Source organism: Struthio camelus, chromosome 5, assembly GCF_040807025.1.
Source record: "Struthio camelus isolate bStrCam1 chromosome 5, bStrCam1.hap1, whole genome shotgun sequence".
Taxonomy (NCBI): domain Eukaryota; kingdom Metazoa; phylum Chordata; class Aves; order Struthioniformes; family Struthionidae; genus Struthio; species Struthio camelus.
Genome location: NC_090946.1, coordinates 80,313,819 through 80,330,727, shown reverse-complemented (window position 1 = coordinate 80,330,727; position 16,909 = coordinate 80,313,819). Strand labels below are relative to the sequence as shown.

The 16,909-nt window shown below is 46.6% G+C and overlaps 1 protein-coding gene across 1 annotated transcript in view; it reads right to left on the bottom strand.

Annotated features, from left to right (window-relative positions):
• FERMT2 (FERM domain containing kindlin 2) overlaps positions 1-16,909 on the bottom strand; it is a 92,453-nt gene that overhangs the window by 33,872 nt on the left and 41,672 nt on the right. The window contains 1 exon segment of the mRNA XM_068947531.1: positions 5,499-5,732. Within this exon segment, the coding sequence (XP_068803632.1) occupies positions 5,499-5,732 (234 nt within the window).

The following is a 16,909-nucleotide window of genomic DNA, read 5'->3' as shown; positions in this document are numbered from 1 at the left end:
AAGATCAAAGTTTGCCTCTCAGGACTCAGCTGCCTGCCAGCCAGCTGCTCTGCGGGCATGCTTCCAAAATGAACCTTCAGCAACAGGAGCCACAGGCAAACGCAGAACCTTTTATCCCACGTTGTCTCAACCCTGCAGGAACACAGTGCCATTTTAGGGCTCCACAGGGAAAAAAGGGACAGGGCAGTATTGCTGAGACACTGTTGCAGTTTTTGGCCCTGAGACAGCCATCACGCAGCCTCGGTCACTGCGTGGATGAGGACTGCCCAGTCCCATCCACCGGTCCGGTCCTCTTCTGGCCTGTCCTGCAGCGCTTGCTCCATCCGCTTTCTGCCCTCTTGTGTGTCCTGTTGCAGCGGCCCCTCTCTGCTCTACTCCCACTGCAGACGCAATAAATCTGTGCCATTAGCTCTCTGGACCGGTTGCTGTGGGAATTGAGGGGCTGCAGTCTGCCATTGGGGAAGAAGATTGCTTTTTCCGGCTTCACACGACCTCCAGAACTGAGGGATGTGCGAGCTGCTCCAGCGAGGCAGCCCGACTTCCCACATCCATCTCGGGGCCTTCCCCAGGAGAGCCGTAACCCAGCCAGTGACAACAGCTACTAGCTGGAATCATTTTGGCCTCCACAGGAGCAGAAACTAGGTGTTTCTTTAAAATGAAATCAAATACCGCAACAGTGACATGTCCGATTCTGTTGGGAGATGACAGCGTTAGCTACAGTACTATCAGGGATGGAAGCCATGCAGGCCTCAATTACAATAATGTCATCAGTTTAATTAGAGAAATTCAAAAGTCACTGTGCATTTATCGTACAACTGCAGCAGCCCACAAGTACTTGGCTGTAAGGGACATCGTAAGAAAGAGACTCCTGCAAAGCAGGACTGGCTGCTCCTGCTATATGACATTCACTGCACGGCAGTGATGTACATTGCTGCATCACATCCGAACCTGCGGCAACACGAGCCTGTTCGCATTAGTATAATTGTGCTGTCGGCCGCAACGGCGGTGCATCATGGAAAACCCGACTCCGCAGTAACCACCTTGCTAACCAGTCCAAAAAGGACGTCACTCCAGAGCAGCAGAACTGCCCTGTTCCAGCTGGGAAGGCCCATCAGAAGATGCACTGACCTGCAATTTTCTTCCTGTAAGATTTTATATGGTTTAAATAGCATTTGTCATTTGCTATTGCTTTGACATGAAGTCCTATTTTGCGGTAAATTCTGTCCGAGCTAGAATTACGAAGCCTCAAGCACTGTCCCCCATCCCTTTTGCCAAGGGAAAGGCCACGTCACACCGGGCAGAAGCCTCAGTATAGGCTGAAACCCGCAAGACAGGACGCTGCAGCAGCACAGTAAGGTTTCTGAATGCTGCTTAATCGCTAGCCTTTTTAATTGGAGTGAAAAATGTCCACAATCAGCTCCTAGCCCTTCTTTAGGCTGCATAAGATGACCATCTTGGAGACAGCAGCCTTCTTTCTTCCCCAACTGCTCCCCGATTTTACTGTTTTAAGAAACAGAAATGACAGAACCAAATCTTTTGTAAAACCTCCATTTGGTGTTGTGGCATTGGATTTATCATATCTCTACAGAAGAAACATCTTTCCCCAGGTTACCCTGCTCAACAACAGCCCCAATGGAGTGTCCTTACCGAACTAAAGCTATTCGATTTTGGGCTTCATCTGCACAGAGCAACAGAGGAGCCCAGTCAGCAACTACCACAGAGTTTTCAGCCTTCAAGAACTCAGGAAAGCAGCTTCCCATAGGTTGGAAAAACCATACAATTAGTAGCCATTCTCAAACAGTTTGCAAAGAACAATTTTACTAGCACAATATGCAGCCTCTGTGGCAGAGGCAGCAGGAGGACCTGGTGCCTACAGCACCGTTCTGCTGCCTGGACCATGCTTCCCCCCCGCCCCTTTTTTTTGGTAGACTACCATAAAACTTTCAACCCTGACAAATGATGGAGAAAGGGTCCTACAGACCATCCTCCTCCTCCACCACAAGACCTACTCTATCACACATGTGAGACTGGAGATTAGGTTGTGTGGGGGGTGGTGGAAAATAGTCTCCAACTATGTGATTATATACCATGTCATAAGGCATTTGCACAACGGAGACAAAGGGTATATGAGCAATCTTCTAGGAATTCCTAAGTTTTTTGGTGTGTAACTCTAAAGCTGGATAGATCCTACAATTTAAAGACAATATAAAAAAAAAGATACAACTCCAAATAACTCACCCAAGTGTGATCCTGCTTGCATATAAAGTATTTCATAAATGTAACCTGCTGGAGTCCCAGCAACATGAACAATTACTTGCAACTACTCATTAATCATGCCATATGTAAGAATTACTGAAGTGTGTAATTAAATGCTCTGGGGGCAACGACAGCAAGCAGTTACAGCCAAAACAAAGCAGTTCGAAAACACAACTCTGTCTCCTAGACATTGGTTCAGATGACACTGGACTGTAACTGTCTTTTAACTGTCCTCCTAAAAACAGGAGAGAAAAAGAGCTACGCTGTTAGACCAGGGGCATTACCTCTTTCCCTTTTTCTCTTGAAATACCTACTTAGTTTATCTTGGGGAGGCAATCAGCAAACTCACCGTAGCGTATGAGCGCTCTCTGCGGCCAACCTGTGCACACATGCTGCAGGAGGGCAGGAGACAGGTAATGGAGACAAATGTCACATTTGAAAGGGGAAGCATTAACACTAACCTGGGGGGGGGGGAACAAAAAAAAAAAACCCCAGGCAAACAAGCAGGTTGGGAAAATCTTATGCCACAGCCTGCAAGAGAGAGCAGCTTTCCTCGGGCTGGAGGAAAAGGCGCAAGCGCCTCGGGCTGTTGCAGGGAGCTGGGACGACCCCTGCCACCGCCAGCCCACAGCACTATCCCTAGTTTTTGGCAAGCCCCAGAGGGCACCCTGGGTGCAGGCAGATAAACTCCGAGGCTTGCAGGAATGAAACGCCCTGCACGCCCTGCACGGGTGCAGCATGATATCTCCACGCAAGTTTTGCATGACAAAACCCAACAGCTCCCTCTTGCCTGAGAGGCGTGTGGTCTCTGGGACCAGGAGGGAGTTCTGCAAGATCAGCTTGTGCCTCTGTAAGCACTTCTGTCCTTCGTGGGGGTCTGGCACTCAGCTCGTGGATCCTGAGTTTAAGGACATATCCAAACCACAGCCCACCAGCAAGGTCACATAAACAGGAAGAATGGACAGTCAGTGACCGGGATTTGCATGCAGTGGTTTCATGTTTGCCCCAAATAGGTCTCATGTGGAAGAAGCCTGCACGAGGCAGACGCAGAGAGAACTGCTGGTAGCGTTCGGCTGCCAGCAGCACTCAAATCCTTGCAAGCTATTCAGGAACCAAAAAAGGTCAAGACAGCCCCACTCCCTTGCATATGTGTTCAAGTCTCTCTGTGGACCTGGGAACAGCTGCCCACCTGCCCACGGGGCTTGGCAGGAGGATGGATTGGCTAGCTTCAACCCCACATCTTCATCCAAAATTCTCACTACCCTCTTCTCCCTCGAGTTGATGCCGAACGTGGTCATTTTGCCCTAAATCTGCTGAACATCTGGCTTCCAGTAAACACAAAGACAAGAGCTAAACAACACTTAATCACTGTACTCAGCCACATAGTTTCCATCCATCATTAACAGCTCAGGTTCATAAGAGTCATTGAGAGGTGAATGGCATTTCCACTGAAACCCTGCTTTCACTCCTTCACCATAATCAGGTACATTTATTCCAGCACTTCAGATGTCAGGGGAGAAAAACCAGAAACCCCCCCAACAGAGGCACGGTGCCTCTGAGGGTGCCTCACTCCTGCCTGCTGCAAAGAGCTCTTGTCACAGCTGAGTTAGTTATCTGGATGGACAGATTTTTCCCATTTCATCTCTTTAAATATTAGCATTATTTTGCCAGTTTCTTCATAAATATACTGAAAGCCCTGGAGTTAAATAAATAACTGTTTTAGGCCCATTTAAGGTTCTGAATGTTCTGCATCATCAGTAGAAGATCTCCTGTTACGTGATTAACTATCTCAGAATTTCCTGATGTGACTCACTGCTATAAAGATTCATCAGCAACTAAGCAGGCGCTCATGACTTCTCTATCTAGCAAGGTATTAAACATGGTCATGGGAGGCAGGGGAGAGGGGGGAAGCAAAAATCTACTCTGAAATAATGCTGGCTAAGCCTTTTCTATATTAAGTACCCTTTTTCTTTTAAGTAGAAATCTTCCAATATTTATCAAAAAAAAAAAAAAAAGAAAGAAAAAAACCCAGTAAAGTAAGAGTCTTATCGAGATTCTTAACCAGCTATACACACAAAGTCAACCACAAACGTATCGGAGGCCATGTTGTAACAGTTCACTTATAGCTGAGCACTTCCCTGCTTAATGAAATAAATGGGTCAGCCAAGAGTATCCATATCTGCTTTTTGAGAGCAGAAATAGCTCTACTACGACAAAGCTCAAATTGCAGACTCTGGGTAGGAAGACAGAGCTCTGATAGCCATTTCCTTTTGGAACCGCAGCTGCCCTTGAGCAAAGGAAAAGAAGGCTGCCCTCGGCTAGGCAGGAGGAACCGGGAAGCAGTGACCACAGGACACAGGTATGGAGTCCACGCTGAGCATTTATAAATAGCCACTTCTCATATTTAGTTCTTCTGAGCAGAATTATCAGAATCTACGACCCAGATTTAAGTGGGCGAGAAAGAAGCACCAGCTTCTGCGACAAGAATCTGCAAAATCATTAAAAAAAAAAAAAAAAAAAAGAGAGACAGAGAGAAAAAAAAGTGGGGGCACAGAAACAGCACCCCAGGACAAGCCCTGTGTATCTGGTAATGAATGATTCATCATCTCTTCTGAGGCTTTTTCTTAACAAGGGAAAGCAGCGTAAAGAGGAGTTGGGGAGGAAAGAGAGAGAATCAGTCATTTCCCTCCAGCAGACAGTTTTATAGTGAAGTATCATCACTTAATCTCTAATGATTTTCCACTAGAAAAGAACCCATGAATCTGGCAGATATCCTATTTCAGGGTTTGTTTTTCATCTGGCACATAAATTTGCAGAAAAATTATGACCCACCACCAATAACTTCAACATAAAGCAGGGCTGCTACTGCCTTATCTAACACCACAGTCTTGCTATGAAAAAGAATTAATTACAGAAATCATATTTCTTAATCAGTTTTGTCTGTGGTATGTCAGACACTCTTATGTAAGAATTTACACACATGAGACTAGATTTGAAAGGCAAAAAGAGCGGACCCCCAGGCTGCTCAATTCCCAGGTGACCGTCAGATGTGCAGTGTCTGAAGCTGGGTAATACCAGCAACTTAACAGTTTCTCAGAAAAGCGTGCAAGCTAAAAAAACAAGAAAGACAGATCAACTAATGACCTTTCAACCTGCGTGGTGTGTTTGGCAATCTCAGAAACTAGCTGGCACCAATCTGGCTGCAATTCAGATGAAAGCTGTTTTAGGCATGTAATACTTACTGAAAGTTTTGCAGATGTCAGAAACTGCTTTGAAGACTCTGTCAGAGAAGTTGACTTTCACCTTCACGTATTTCATGTTTGGAAGCTGAAGACGAAGTAGTTTGTGTTGAGGTGTGAACTGGAGCTTGGCATCAGCCTGTATACCGTATTTGTCCAACGTCCAGTGCGTTTTAAGGAGCCAAGTTTTCTTCTTTTCCCACCATAGCGCATGATCTGACCAGTCTTTCTTGACGTCTAGAACAAAGAGGCCATTTTAAAAGTTAAAGAGTGGGACCAGAATTAAGCTTTAAAGGACATAAAAGTAGAAGTTCAAATGTGTTAATTGATAAGTGACTATCGACCTAGAATGCAGTCAGCCAGTTTCAGATACAAATAATGGCTTGTATTCAATCGCATCTAGAAGCCACCTCGGAGATAAGTGCCCCATTTTGCTAAGTGCTCTACAAACAGAGTTGAGAAACAGTCACTGCCCAAAAGAGCTTTCAGTCCAAATCGTTTCAGCCCTATTTACTGCAACCATTGCTTTTTAAGTTGGTTGGCATCGCCTCATTGCTCCCTTAGATGCCTGCGGCCTCTGATCTTCAACTTGCATTGCGAGTGCCTCGGAACAAAGGAGGCTCTTTTTGCTACCTGCTCAAGCGGAGTTTAGCACAACAGGGTCCTGATCAGTGAATGGGTTCCCTACACACTCCCACAGTATTTATTCAGAAGCTGTCCGGACAGGAGAAAGAGAAGGAAGAAAAACAAGAAGAATAACGATGAGAAATTACTTGTCCATGGATTGCTTAGCCTGGCAGCAGCGAGGCTGGGACTGGATCCCAAGGGACTCATTACCAACCCAGTACCTTATCTCAGAGGGATCCTGTACAGCTTTTCAGGCTTACTGTCAGTTCTTGTTTTTCCCCATCCCCACAATGATGCAGGACATCTGTACTACCCAGAGGTGAATCCAGCCCCCTGCCCTGCAAGAATAAAACAGAGGTACTGTATTTGCTCCAGATCTTTCGGTTTCCACTAGCAAAACTGGAAAATTTCCAAATGCGACTAAAAGTTACTTCCTGAAATCATCTGGGGAAGGAGACAGAACAGCAATATGAAACCTAGTAATCACAAGTAGCTCCTAACTCTGACATAACCATGGGCTCTCCGAAAGTCACATCCAGTTTTAAAAGCACAGAGGTAACTCAGAGACAGCAGCTGTGCAGTATTTTTTCCTTTCCAGCTAACATCTATCCTTCCAGCTGCTGCGCGGCGCTCTCCCTGCAGTCCTCTGCAACTCCTACAGTGCATCTTCCAGTCCCACCTGAAACTGCCGAGAAGCTTACCGGTGCGACGTTCCCCACCCTCGCAGGTGTATGTAACGCTGACGGGGAAGAACACGCACTATGAATAAAGTTCCTCTTAACGTAACCTGCAATTCATTTACCTGTTAATGAACACAAAGCAGAATCACAGGATAGCCAAAAGTTGGAAGGGACCTCTGGAGATCAGCTAGTCCAACCTCCCTGCTCAAGCAGGGTCCTCTAGAGCATGTTGCCCAGGATCACGTCCAGACGGGTTTTGAATATCTCCAGCGAAGGAGACTCCACTACCTCTCTGGGCACCCTGCTCCAGTGCTCTGGCACCCTCACAGTCAAGAAGTTTCTCCTCAAATGGGAGATTGCAAACGAGCAAACTCTGCTCACGATGTGTTTGCTGTGCAGCCACCCTTCCGGCTCACACCTCTTCCAGCCTGCCAGCCCTACTCTGGGAAATCCTCAACCACAGACTTAAAGGAAGTGACTGCTTGCTCATCCGATGATCCCTCCTGACAAAGCAGCCCTTAGGATGTGACGGCCCATTACTTCTCCCCTAAGGAAGACAGGAAATAGCTCTGCAGGCATCCCATGCTGCTCCTGCAGAAGGATGCCTCTTCCAAAGTCTGCGGAGGAGGTAACTGCATGTTGAAGGTGGCCATGCGCGAGGTGCCACCTGAAGAAGTATATTTTCCCATTTGCAAATCAGCAGCCCTACAAACTCCCTATTCACAAATGTCACGTCAACAGCCCTGGGAGAAGGGGGTAGAGAAAGGGAAGAAACAGGGGAGGGAATGAGCAGCCCTAAAATTTGATCCAGGCTCTGCCGCTGGATTTTGCAAAGATGTCTGAAGTCTAAGCTCTCCATCTCCAAAAATACCAGGGTGTGCGTCAGCATCAACTGCAACAACGCTGCAGACAGCTAGTTGTTCTCTCCAGCGAAAAACCAAACATTTCTGCGTAAAGTCATCTATGCAAACCCATGAGACCCTCAAAAGGCTGTCTGAAAAGTTACACAGACACTCTTGCACTAGACATGAGAAATGACATGGTTATCAGTAAATTTGGAGCTTGGAGGTTCTATTAGGATTATTTTAACTTTTTCAAATACAGAGAAGCCCTAAATGTGCAATGCTCCTCATTCACATACTTGAAAGCAAGGCACTTTTGGGGTTAAAACGTCAGCATTATATTAATGCAGTTTTCAGCTCCAGGTCCTCCTGTGAGCCTAGATTTCCAACAGGAGGAATCAGTTTGACCCAAATTAAAACTGTCAGTTGACTATTGTAACGACCCTCTCCTCCATCCTTAAGAACTGAGGTTCAAACACCAGAATGAACTAGCAAAGAAGCAAGCATCAAACCCAGCAAAATTCAAGTATTAAACCTCAGCAGCCACTTGACCAAATATGAGCAACGCACTCTGGGACAGACTTCAGAAATACTATCCCCACAAGCCCATCTCGGACCTCAGCCAGGAAGAGAACAACGTGACAAATGAACCTCCTTTTGTCCCTATCTCAACATAGTATCTTCATCTCAGGATTACTGAGAATTTGACACAGAATTTAAAGCAGAGGCAATTTCTTTAACCTTTTTGTATAATGGCATAGTAATGCAGCCAGAAAGTAGAAATGTCAGCTAGACTTTTCAACAACTTTATACAATCAAATTAAACAAAACCAAATATAGAAAAGCATGCAAACTTGCACAAGCCTTGGCTACTCTTAAAAAAAAAAAAATCTGAGAAATCATTACAGCGGACTTTGGTAACGAAGTCCAACTTCTGCCCTACTGAAAGCTTAACAAGTTGGCACTGAGAGTTTGGGGGGAGGAAGGGGGGGCATTTTGAAGCACTAACGCTTACGTAACTTCAACCGGATAGAAGTGGATTTGGGTTTACGCCGCCGATTAACCTGTCAGGCCATGGCACGAATAGGCACAGCGCTGCCTTTTGGCATGACGGCAGTGAATTGAAGAGCGAGATGTTGGCTGCGCTACGGCAGGCAAAGGCTTGCGACCCCCCCACAGAACAGCTGTATTGAGACGAGCTTGGTAACCGCTTTGCAGCTGACCCCGCGCGGCTGGCGTAATGCTAATGTATCGACAAGGAACGTGCAGTGCTCTGGAAGGCAACAACCACCAGCCCCGACTTGAAGAGCAAGCTTTTAAACCCGGTTCTGCATATGGGTATTTCAGACTCCTGGTTAAAATTGATCAAGGGTTTAGAAACATTCACCAGGGCCCCAATTTACTAGTTACTGATTTGTTGGGGTTGAAGGTTTATGACATGGAGGGCGTTGTTTTTTGGGGTTTTTTTTTTTTTTTTGGATCCATCTGTTCACACTTTCTTTTTTACCACTGTCAATAACAAAACTGACCATTTAGCGTTTATTTAAAAGCAAACGGAGAACCCGGATTAGTCTCCGAGCACATCTGCAGATTTTAGAGATCACAGACCTTGAATTCAAAAGGTTACTACAGATCCAAAATCACAGCCACAAATCTCAGCAGACACGTTAGCAGATCCAGAAGCCCTTCTTAACTGTTAAACGCTGCTTTCCAACGCTGCTCGGCCATTAGGTGCTATTTCCAGCAATTAAGCGTACTTAGCCTTATGGCAACCGCATTATGCAAAGAACTAAAAGCGGTTAAAGTCAGCAACGGTTTATTAGCATCTCAAGGAAGGCAAATGGTGCAAGAAACAGATTTGTTAGGTGCGGTCAGAGATGGTAAAACCCACCCACCTATTTGTACAAATCAGCCCAATTCCTGGCTATGGCACAGTGGGAGACTACGAATGCATGCACCCACTTCTTCCCCGAGAGCTGCTAAGACTTCAGGTGTTCCCAGCAGGGGAAATTAAAAAAAAGAGAGAGAAAAAAAAGAGAGAAAAAAAAAGGGGGGGGGTGCATCCTCCTATCGTAGTGGTTTTGGAAAAAGGACACCATGGAAGGGTGAAAACCCATTTCACCTGGAAATGAACTGCACACAGCTCAGGGCAGGAAAGGGAAGCGCAAGGCTTCCTTTCCGGCATTAAAAATAACCTTTGGTCCTTGCTTCCTCCACCATCCTGGTGGTGCTAAGCAGCCCCACATCTGCAAACTCAAACCTCGAAAGAGCCAAACGCGGGGGCTTTGCCTCACCCTCCGCCACGCATGGGAAAGGCCTGGGGAGAAGGAGGCACTCGGGGCCGCGTTGCAGCCCGGGAGGCACGCGGCAGAAGGGAGAAAGACCCAGGACGGACTTTTTTCGGACAAAAAAAGAAAGCCTTTTTTTTTTTTCATTTGCCTTCTGAGATCATGCCAAGAGGTGGACACACCACAGGAGAGGCTGAGGGCGTTTTATTCAGCAAAACCACCTAGCAAATGTGGCACTTTCTCGCCGTTCACCTTGAAACGCAGACTTGTTCAGACAGTCCTTCGAATGCAAGCGGCATTTTAAATTGCCCAGACAGCCGCAGAGATCTCTATGAGGACAGAATATGATAAGATAAAGGGCAAAGGATTGGTGTTTTTTAGCTGACATTTCCAGAGCTTTCAGTTCATGCTGGGGCCTCACCACAGTCGCATCAGGCTGCGATTCAGAATTAGACCTGTGATTTTTTTTATTCCCAAAGCTACCGCTAATTTCATATGTAGAATTCACGTAGCAAAAGATAGGTCTTAACTGAGATGCCAGGTTAAGTGTATTTCAATCCTTGGATCACTACTGTGCAGATAGATACACGCACTCAGTCACCATTCAAGCACTTCATAACGAAGCTGAATTTTGGTAAGTGATGTGAGTGCAAAATAATCAAGGATCTTATTAAGACGCGATACTGGAAGGCTTACAAATGTCAGCTTCCAGCTGTCCCAGTAAAAACAAATAGCGTATCTCTATCATAAGAGTCACATTTTATTGCTCCACTAGTAGCAGGTTAAAAAAAAGTTTTTTTGTGAAAGCAAAATGGGCTTTTGCTGTTAGGCAACAACAAGATTAAAGCAGCTCCATCCACGCTGATTGCAGCAGGCTCTTTGCCCAATTGCCCGTTTATCCCAGGAGCCCAGGGCTCCAAATACTTTGTGTGCCGATCTGCCCTGTTTTTCTGAGCCTTAGCAAGCAGCAGTGTGTATTTTAAAAGGGCCTTTTCTGCTCTACTTCTGTAGAAGATAGAAGATATTACTGCCTTCTGTAGAAGGGAATTTAAATGTTACTTGGCAGACTCTCTGCAAGCTTAGGACTTACTAGTAATAGTATACAAGACTCCGGCGTTACATAAACGGTGCATTTTCCTTGTTATTTTGGGATATCCCTTATTGTAGATGGGCCATCTTCTCCACGCACCGTTCAGAACAAAAGAACCAAGATCTGACCTTCATCTGCGTGGAAAATAAAAACGCTATTTTTTTTCCTCTTCTGCAGCTTACCGTCTGGCACCCAGTTAAGCTCTGCTATACTGATATTTAGATTTGGACAACAGGAAACTACAGCAGCTGTAGTCTCCTCCTCTGGGAAACGTTTCTGCATGGTAACGCCAGATCCCGTTTCTCCAAAGGGCCTGATTAAATCCGCGGCACAGCAGAGAGTCCACGAACGTCTTCATCGCCGTAACGTTCGAAGCACATTATTGCAGAAGAGTTCCTACCGACGCGCGAGTAAGTACGCGGGTAACCTCGGCAAGCCTGCTTTGCACGCCGCCGGATTTGCTTGTTTGATTTTAAGGACGCGAGATGGAGAAAAAAAAAAAAAAAAAAAAGGAAAAGACCTGTAGCTAAATGTTTTCCTTTCAATACTGCCCACTTTGCACAGACACTCAGGAGGGGCCGCAGGCGAAGCAGAGGTTTCCTTTCAGCTTTGTAATTACGTGAGATTATTTTTAGAGCGAGGGATTCAAGTCTTCAACCCTCCCAGAAGAGCAATATCAGAGGGCCATCCTCCTCCGGCATAAAACACAACCAAAACCAAACCCCTTCTATCACACTATTTATTTTTCCATAGAAGCGGAATTAACACAACACCCCTCCCCGGTTCTGACTTTTCCCCAGGGGTGATAAAGTACCAGGTGTGCCCTTGAAAGAAGATCGATCCTAGTCTAGTCTAGTCACACGGAGCAGGTTGAGGTAACAAATTCCTTTATATTATCCACACAATAGCTCAAGAAGATCCATATATACATTATATATAAAATATATCAAAATATTTTTCATATTATTTATATATAATACATATATAAAACATGGTACAAGGAACCAAATCATAACCCAAGTGTTTGCTCTTTCTAACCGACCGAGAGAAGACTTCTGAGCTTTTCACGGAGTTTGGTGCAGAGTGGACTGAAATCGATAGAGCATTTTTGTACGGATGGAAAAAAAAAAAGGTGAGTTGCTTTTTTTTTCTTCTTTTAAGCTAATGTGCAATAAACATTTTATTGAAAAAAATGCACACAAGTGTGTGCAATCTTAAAAAGAGAGAAGACCACAGATGGACACAATTAAAACAAAATACCTGTAAGGTTTCCAAAAGGTGTCACAGTCGGCTTAAGGCAGTCTGCAGGGATGGGTCCTCTCCAACCTTCACATCCCTCCTGCTTCCACAGGCTTGCCTCCAGCCAAAACCAGTTTTCCCTGAGCACATCTCATGTCCCATCCCAGCAACGCTGTTGGGAAGCGATGGGGCGACGGGGCAGAAACGGATCCCAAAGATGAGACGCATCGGCACAGTTTTGTTGACAGACCCCCCCCCCTTCCCCCCAGGATTTTTAATGTTGCCTCTCCAGGTGAGCCGCGAGGGCGTCCTCGTTAGCGAGACCATCGCAAGATGCGTGGTTCATCCTGGGGAGACACAGGGTGACTCCACGGCTCGGTGAGAGGCACCCAAAAACGCCCTGCCTTCTGCGCTCCCGAGGAAAGGCGAACGGGCAGGGCCAGCACCTCCATCGCCTCCACGCGCGCGGCTGCAGCCGGCAGACAGCTCGAGAGGCATGTGGCAGATTAAAGCACCTTGAAGCTCAAATACCTTTTGATAACGCATTAATCCAGCACTTGGCGAGCCCTCTGGAGTGGTTCAGGCTTTCTCCAGGAGAGGCTGGGTGTGGGCTGCCAACACACCCCTGCCGGGACGTCTGCGGGGGAAGAAAAGTTTCTCCAAAGAAAACCAGACCTACAGCAATAAATGATGGCTGGGGAGAGCCTTCTGCGAGCCTGGGGAGGACGAGCTTGCTAGGAAGAGAGGCGCCCGTCCTCCCGACCCTCGAGCTTGGCAGCCTCCTGCCCACTCGTGATGCGCTAGATGGACACCACGCACTGGAAGCGAGGCAGAAATACCCCAAAACTTGAAAGGCTGAGCAATTTTAAGAGCAGAAGTAAACAAAGAAGGGGCGGGGGGGGGGAGGAACCACAAATGAAAGCACCATACATAACATTTTGCAGTTGCTTTGGTAGATTTTCCTTCTTTGCATTGTCAATGATACCGTGTCAACAAGGTTTGAAGGCTGTAACGAGAAATATGTCTTCACATCATTTAAAACAATAAATAAATCAGAGGATATTGCTGATATTCCTGAAATATTTGGCGCTACTAAAAAGCGGACAACACGGCACATTGAGGAGGACAGAGACGCTGGGGTAGGTCAAGAACGAATGAGCATTTTACAGCCAAGAACGCTACTGAAGGTCCACTTAGGGACAGCGTCTGGCTCTTCCGGTTATTAAGATTATTTACTTTTTGGAAACTATTGATGCAACTGTTAAATACCACTGGGTTTCTTCCCCCCACCTGCAGACTGTAAGGAAGGGCCCAGCCTGTGTACGCCAGTGGCACGGATCCAGACCTCCGTGGTTTGCTCTTGAAGGGCTGTAAGCCTGTTTCTTGCTTTTTAAAGATCCTCCAAATAGTGCAGCGATGGGATTTCGTAATACAGGCTGTAAGGCTGGCCCCGTGGACTCTAAGGCTGCAACGCCAGCTAGCCTTTAAGCTGACCGGCTCATTTTTGGCTAACATGCTTCAGTTAAAAAAAAGCAAAAGCAAGCTGGAAAATAACTATATAAGCCATTCATTTAGCTCTGAGGAGCTGTTATCGCTCCCAGCTTTCTCAAAGCAGTTTTCACCTTACTCCTTCTGCTCGACTGAATTATCCCCCTTACCCCAGCTAAGGTCCCGGTGCTAGGACGGGACACGGTCGGCCACGCGTTGCCATGCCCATCGCTCCCGAAGGAGCATTACGTGACACCACGGCTTCGCTGCTCTCGCTGATCTCTGTAAACCCAGATTCCTCTGAACATGCCAAAAATCACTCCTTCTCGGACAATCAAGTGCATGGGGGAAAAAAGAAAAAAAAAAAAGATCTAAGCTGTTTTGATTTATCATGGGTGAAACAGAAGCGTCGATTTTTTTGCTGGGGCACGCGGTCACTGCCTCAGGGCACAGCCTATTTATTAATGCGGCTTCTAATGTTTTGGGGTACGTTGAGCACAAGACTGGATTCCCCTCCACCCCCCCTGCAATTTTAATTGCAGACCAAAAGTAAGGGTGGAGACTGGAAAAAGTCCTTCCACCTTCTGGTTCTGACACGTGCAAAATTATAAATTAAAACATAGAGGGGGGGGGAAATATCCTATGAACATTATTATCAGGCTGCTCTAATAAAGCTGTAGCCATGACAATATGATGCTCTTGGTATTAATTAGACTTAGAAGAGTTATCAACCACAAGACCCATACGTATTTGACAGCCCACGCTGGACATGGGCTACGAATGAGGCGTCGCTCATCAGCCACTCAGCAGCAATCACTGGTGAAAGGGCTTTCACCCAGCCGCAAAGGCAAAGCGGGAAAGCAGTGCCTTGCATTCTCCTGCCTTTACCACCATGGGCGACCATCACCGCTACCATTTGTCTTCAGGCAGGCAAAGAACAAGTATCATCTGGACACACTGAAGGATCTGTGTCAAAACCAGTGCGGACTCATGTTGGAATTTAAATTTCAGCACACTTCTTACGTGCAAATAGTTTTACTTGTTGAAGGAAAACAAACAACAAATAACAACAACAGAAGTAGCATTGCTCCAAATTTTATGATTACTCCGAGCACGACCTAACGGGTTTTTATGCTGGACGCAGGAGACCTCCCTCTTTGCCTGACGTGCCAGAAGACACACACAGTTCACAGCTGGCTGCGGCTTCCAGCAGTACAAAACTCTGACGTCAACCATGCAACTTAGTCACAGATAACTATTCAAAAGCAATGAAAAAAAAAAGGGGGGGGGAGGAGGTAAAACCCTATAGGGGGCCACCAGCACACGAGCACGCAGCTCAGAACGCAGCTGTTCAACGCGTTTTTGCCTCCCAAAAATTATTAGCCGTGTTCTGCTAATAAGAGATTGCTAAAACACGGGAAAAAAGTGGCCTTCTCATTAGCTTTACTTAGGGATATAAGTCTCCTTCTCGGTCTCTGCTCTGTTTGGATGTAGGCTGGAATCCAGCAGGCATGGCTTGCGGACTGACACTGCATATATACAAGTTGTCAGTGGAGACTGTCATCTGCTTTCGACTCAAGTTGTTCCAAGGGGAGAGCAACAGCCCCGGAGAGAGGAGCAGATAGCCCGTGGGTGAGACCAGCCCTCCCTGATCCCTGCAGACAGACGAGGCAGCAGAGCACAGGAAAACGCTGAGAGTTGAGGGTTAGCTGCGCAAAACTCCTGCTTGGTTCACAAGACAGCCGTTTTGCCACTAGAAAAGCGGTTTTTGGAGACATGGAGTCCTCCACGCCCACATCACAGGCAGTGAAGAACCAGCTGTGGGTAGCACCGTTCTTTCACTCTTGGCCCACAGTACCGGCATCAAGAGTCAATGCTGGCATGACAAAGCAGATGGCTTCACACCTGAGGACCGCGCTATGGGCTGGGGACGAGAAACGCTGTCCAGTAGTCACCAGCAGAAACCAGTCTTTTCAGTGACAGAAATCTGTGCCCAGGCATTTGTCTGCAGCTTGCAAAAAGGGAAACCATCTTCCCTGGCAACCTCGGGCTAATTTACACCATTTGGGAAACCAACTGCTTACAGTGAAGCCATTGCGAACGAAGGCGTACCAGTAAGTCGGCTAAGAAAGCAAAGACAGCAACTTGTACTATGTGATGAAAAAGCTTCACTTTTTAAACCCCTCTTTCCCAAATGCACTTTTAAGTACAAACCCCAATGGCCTTGTTTCATTATAAATCAAGTAATACCGCTTCTTTATAATGCCTTGCTGAGCGAGTCGATTTATCAAGTAGGTTGCAGTCGGCTCATTACCCATATTGGAGTCAAAAGAGTAAATCACACACGTTCTCAGAAAAACAACTACTGCTCTGCCTTGCGGAGCTAGACGATGCTCTAAACCTACAGAGAGGGGCAGCACGGCCTCAGACCCTGCGGGGTCCTGGCTGCCGTTCAAGGACCAGCCTCGGACCATGCTCCGATCCTTGATGTGGATGCAAGCTGCTCTCCCGAGCAGGGCATCGGCACCGCGAGCGGCGCAAAGGCGAGGAGCTCTGCCCGGCTACAGATGAGCGGCTGTGCCCTGGTCTGGCATGCCAGGTACATCACCTGGAACGCCAAGGAGCTGACAAAAAAAAATGCAGCTGTCAAGAGAAAAAAAAATTGCTTTTAGGTTGAAAACTCAAAAAATCCTCTTAAAAATTGCATAACGCACAGCTCAGCAATTAAACATGACAAAAGCGCTTACAACATTTCATTGCCTGGTTTGTGAGTTACTGGTATTGGTTTATAACGTGCTGGTGGAACACCAACGTCTTACAGGTTTACGCTGGCGATAAGTATCTTTGCAAAACCGCAAGGCAGAAACTTCAAAACCAAATCTCCTCCGATACGCGCGGCCAGCGCAAACTGCATTCTTGGTACAGCACAGAGGTTTATTCTGCTGCGCTTGAATAGTTCAATTCATGTAACTCTGCCGGTCCCCCCCACCCCTTCTCCCACTTACACACCCTTGCAAGTATCTTTGATCAAGCCAGGGTACAGCTGTGCACAGTTTTCAGGAAGAAGAAGAACAAATTCAGACAAGTACGAAAGTTACTTTTTTCTAAATTAAGCCATAGGAAGGAAGCTCTTTTCGATGGTAACAGGATTAGTCACCTA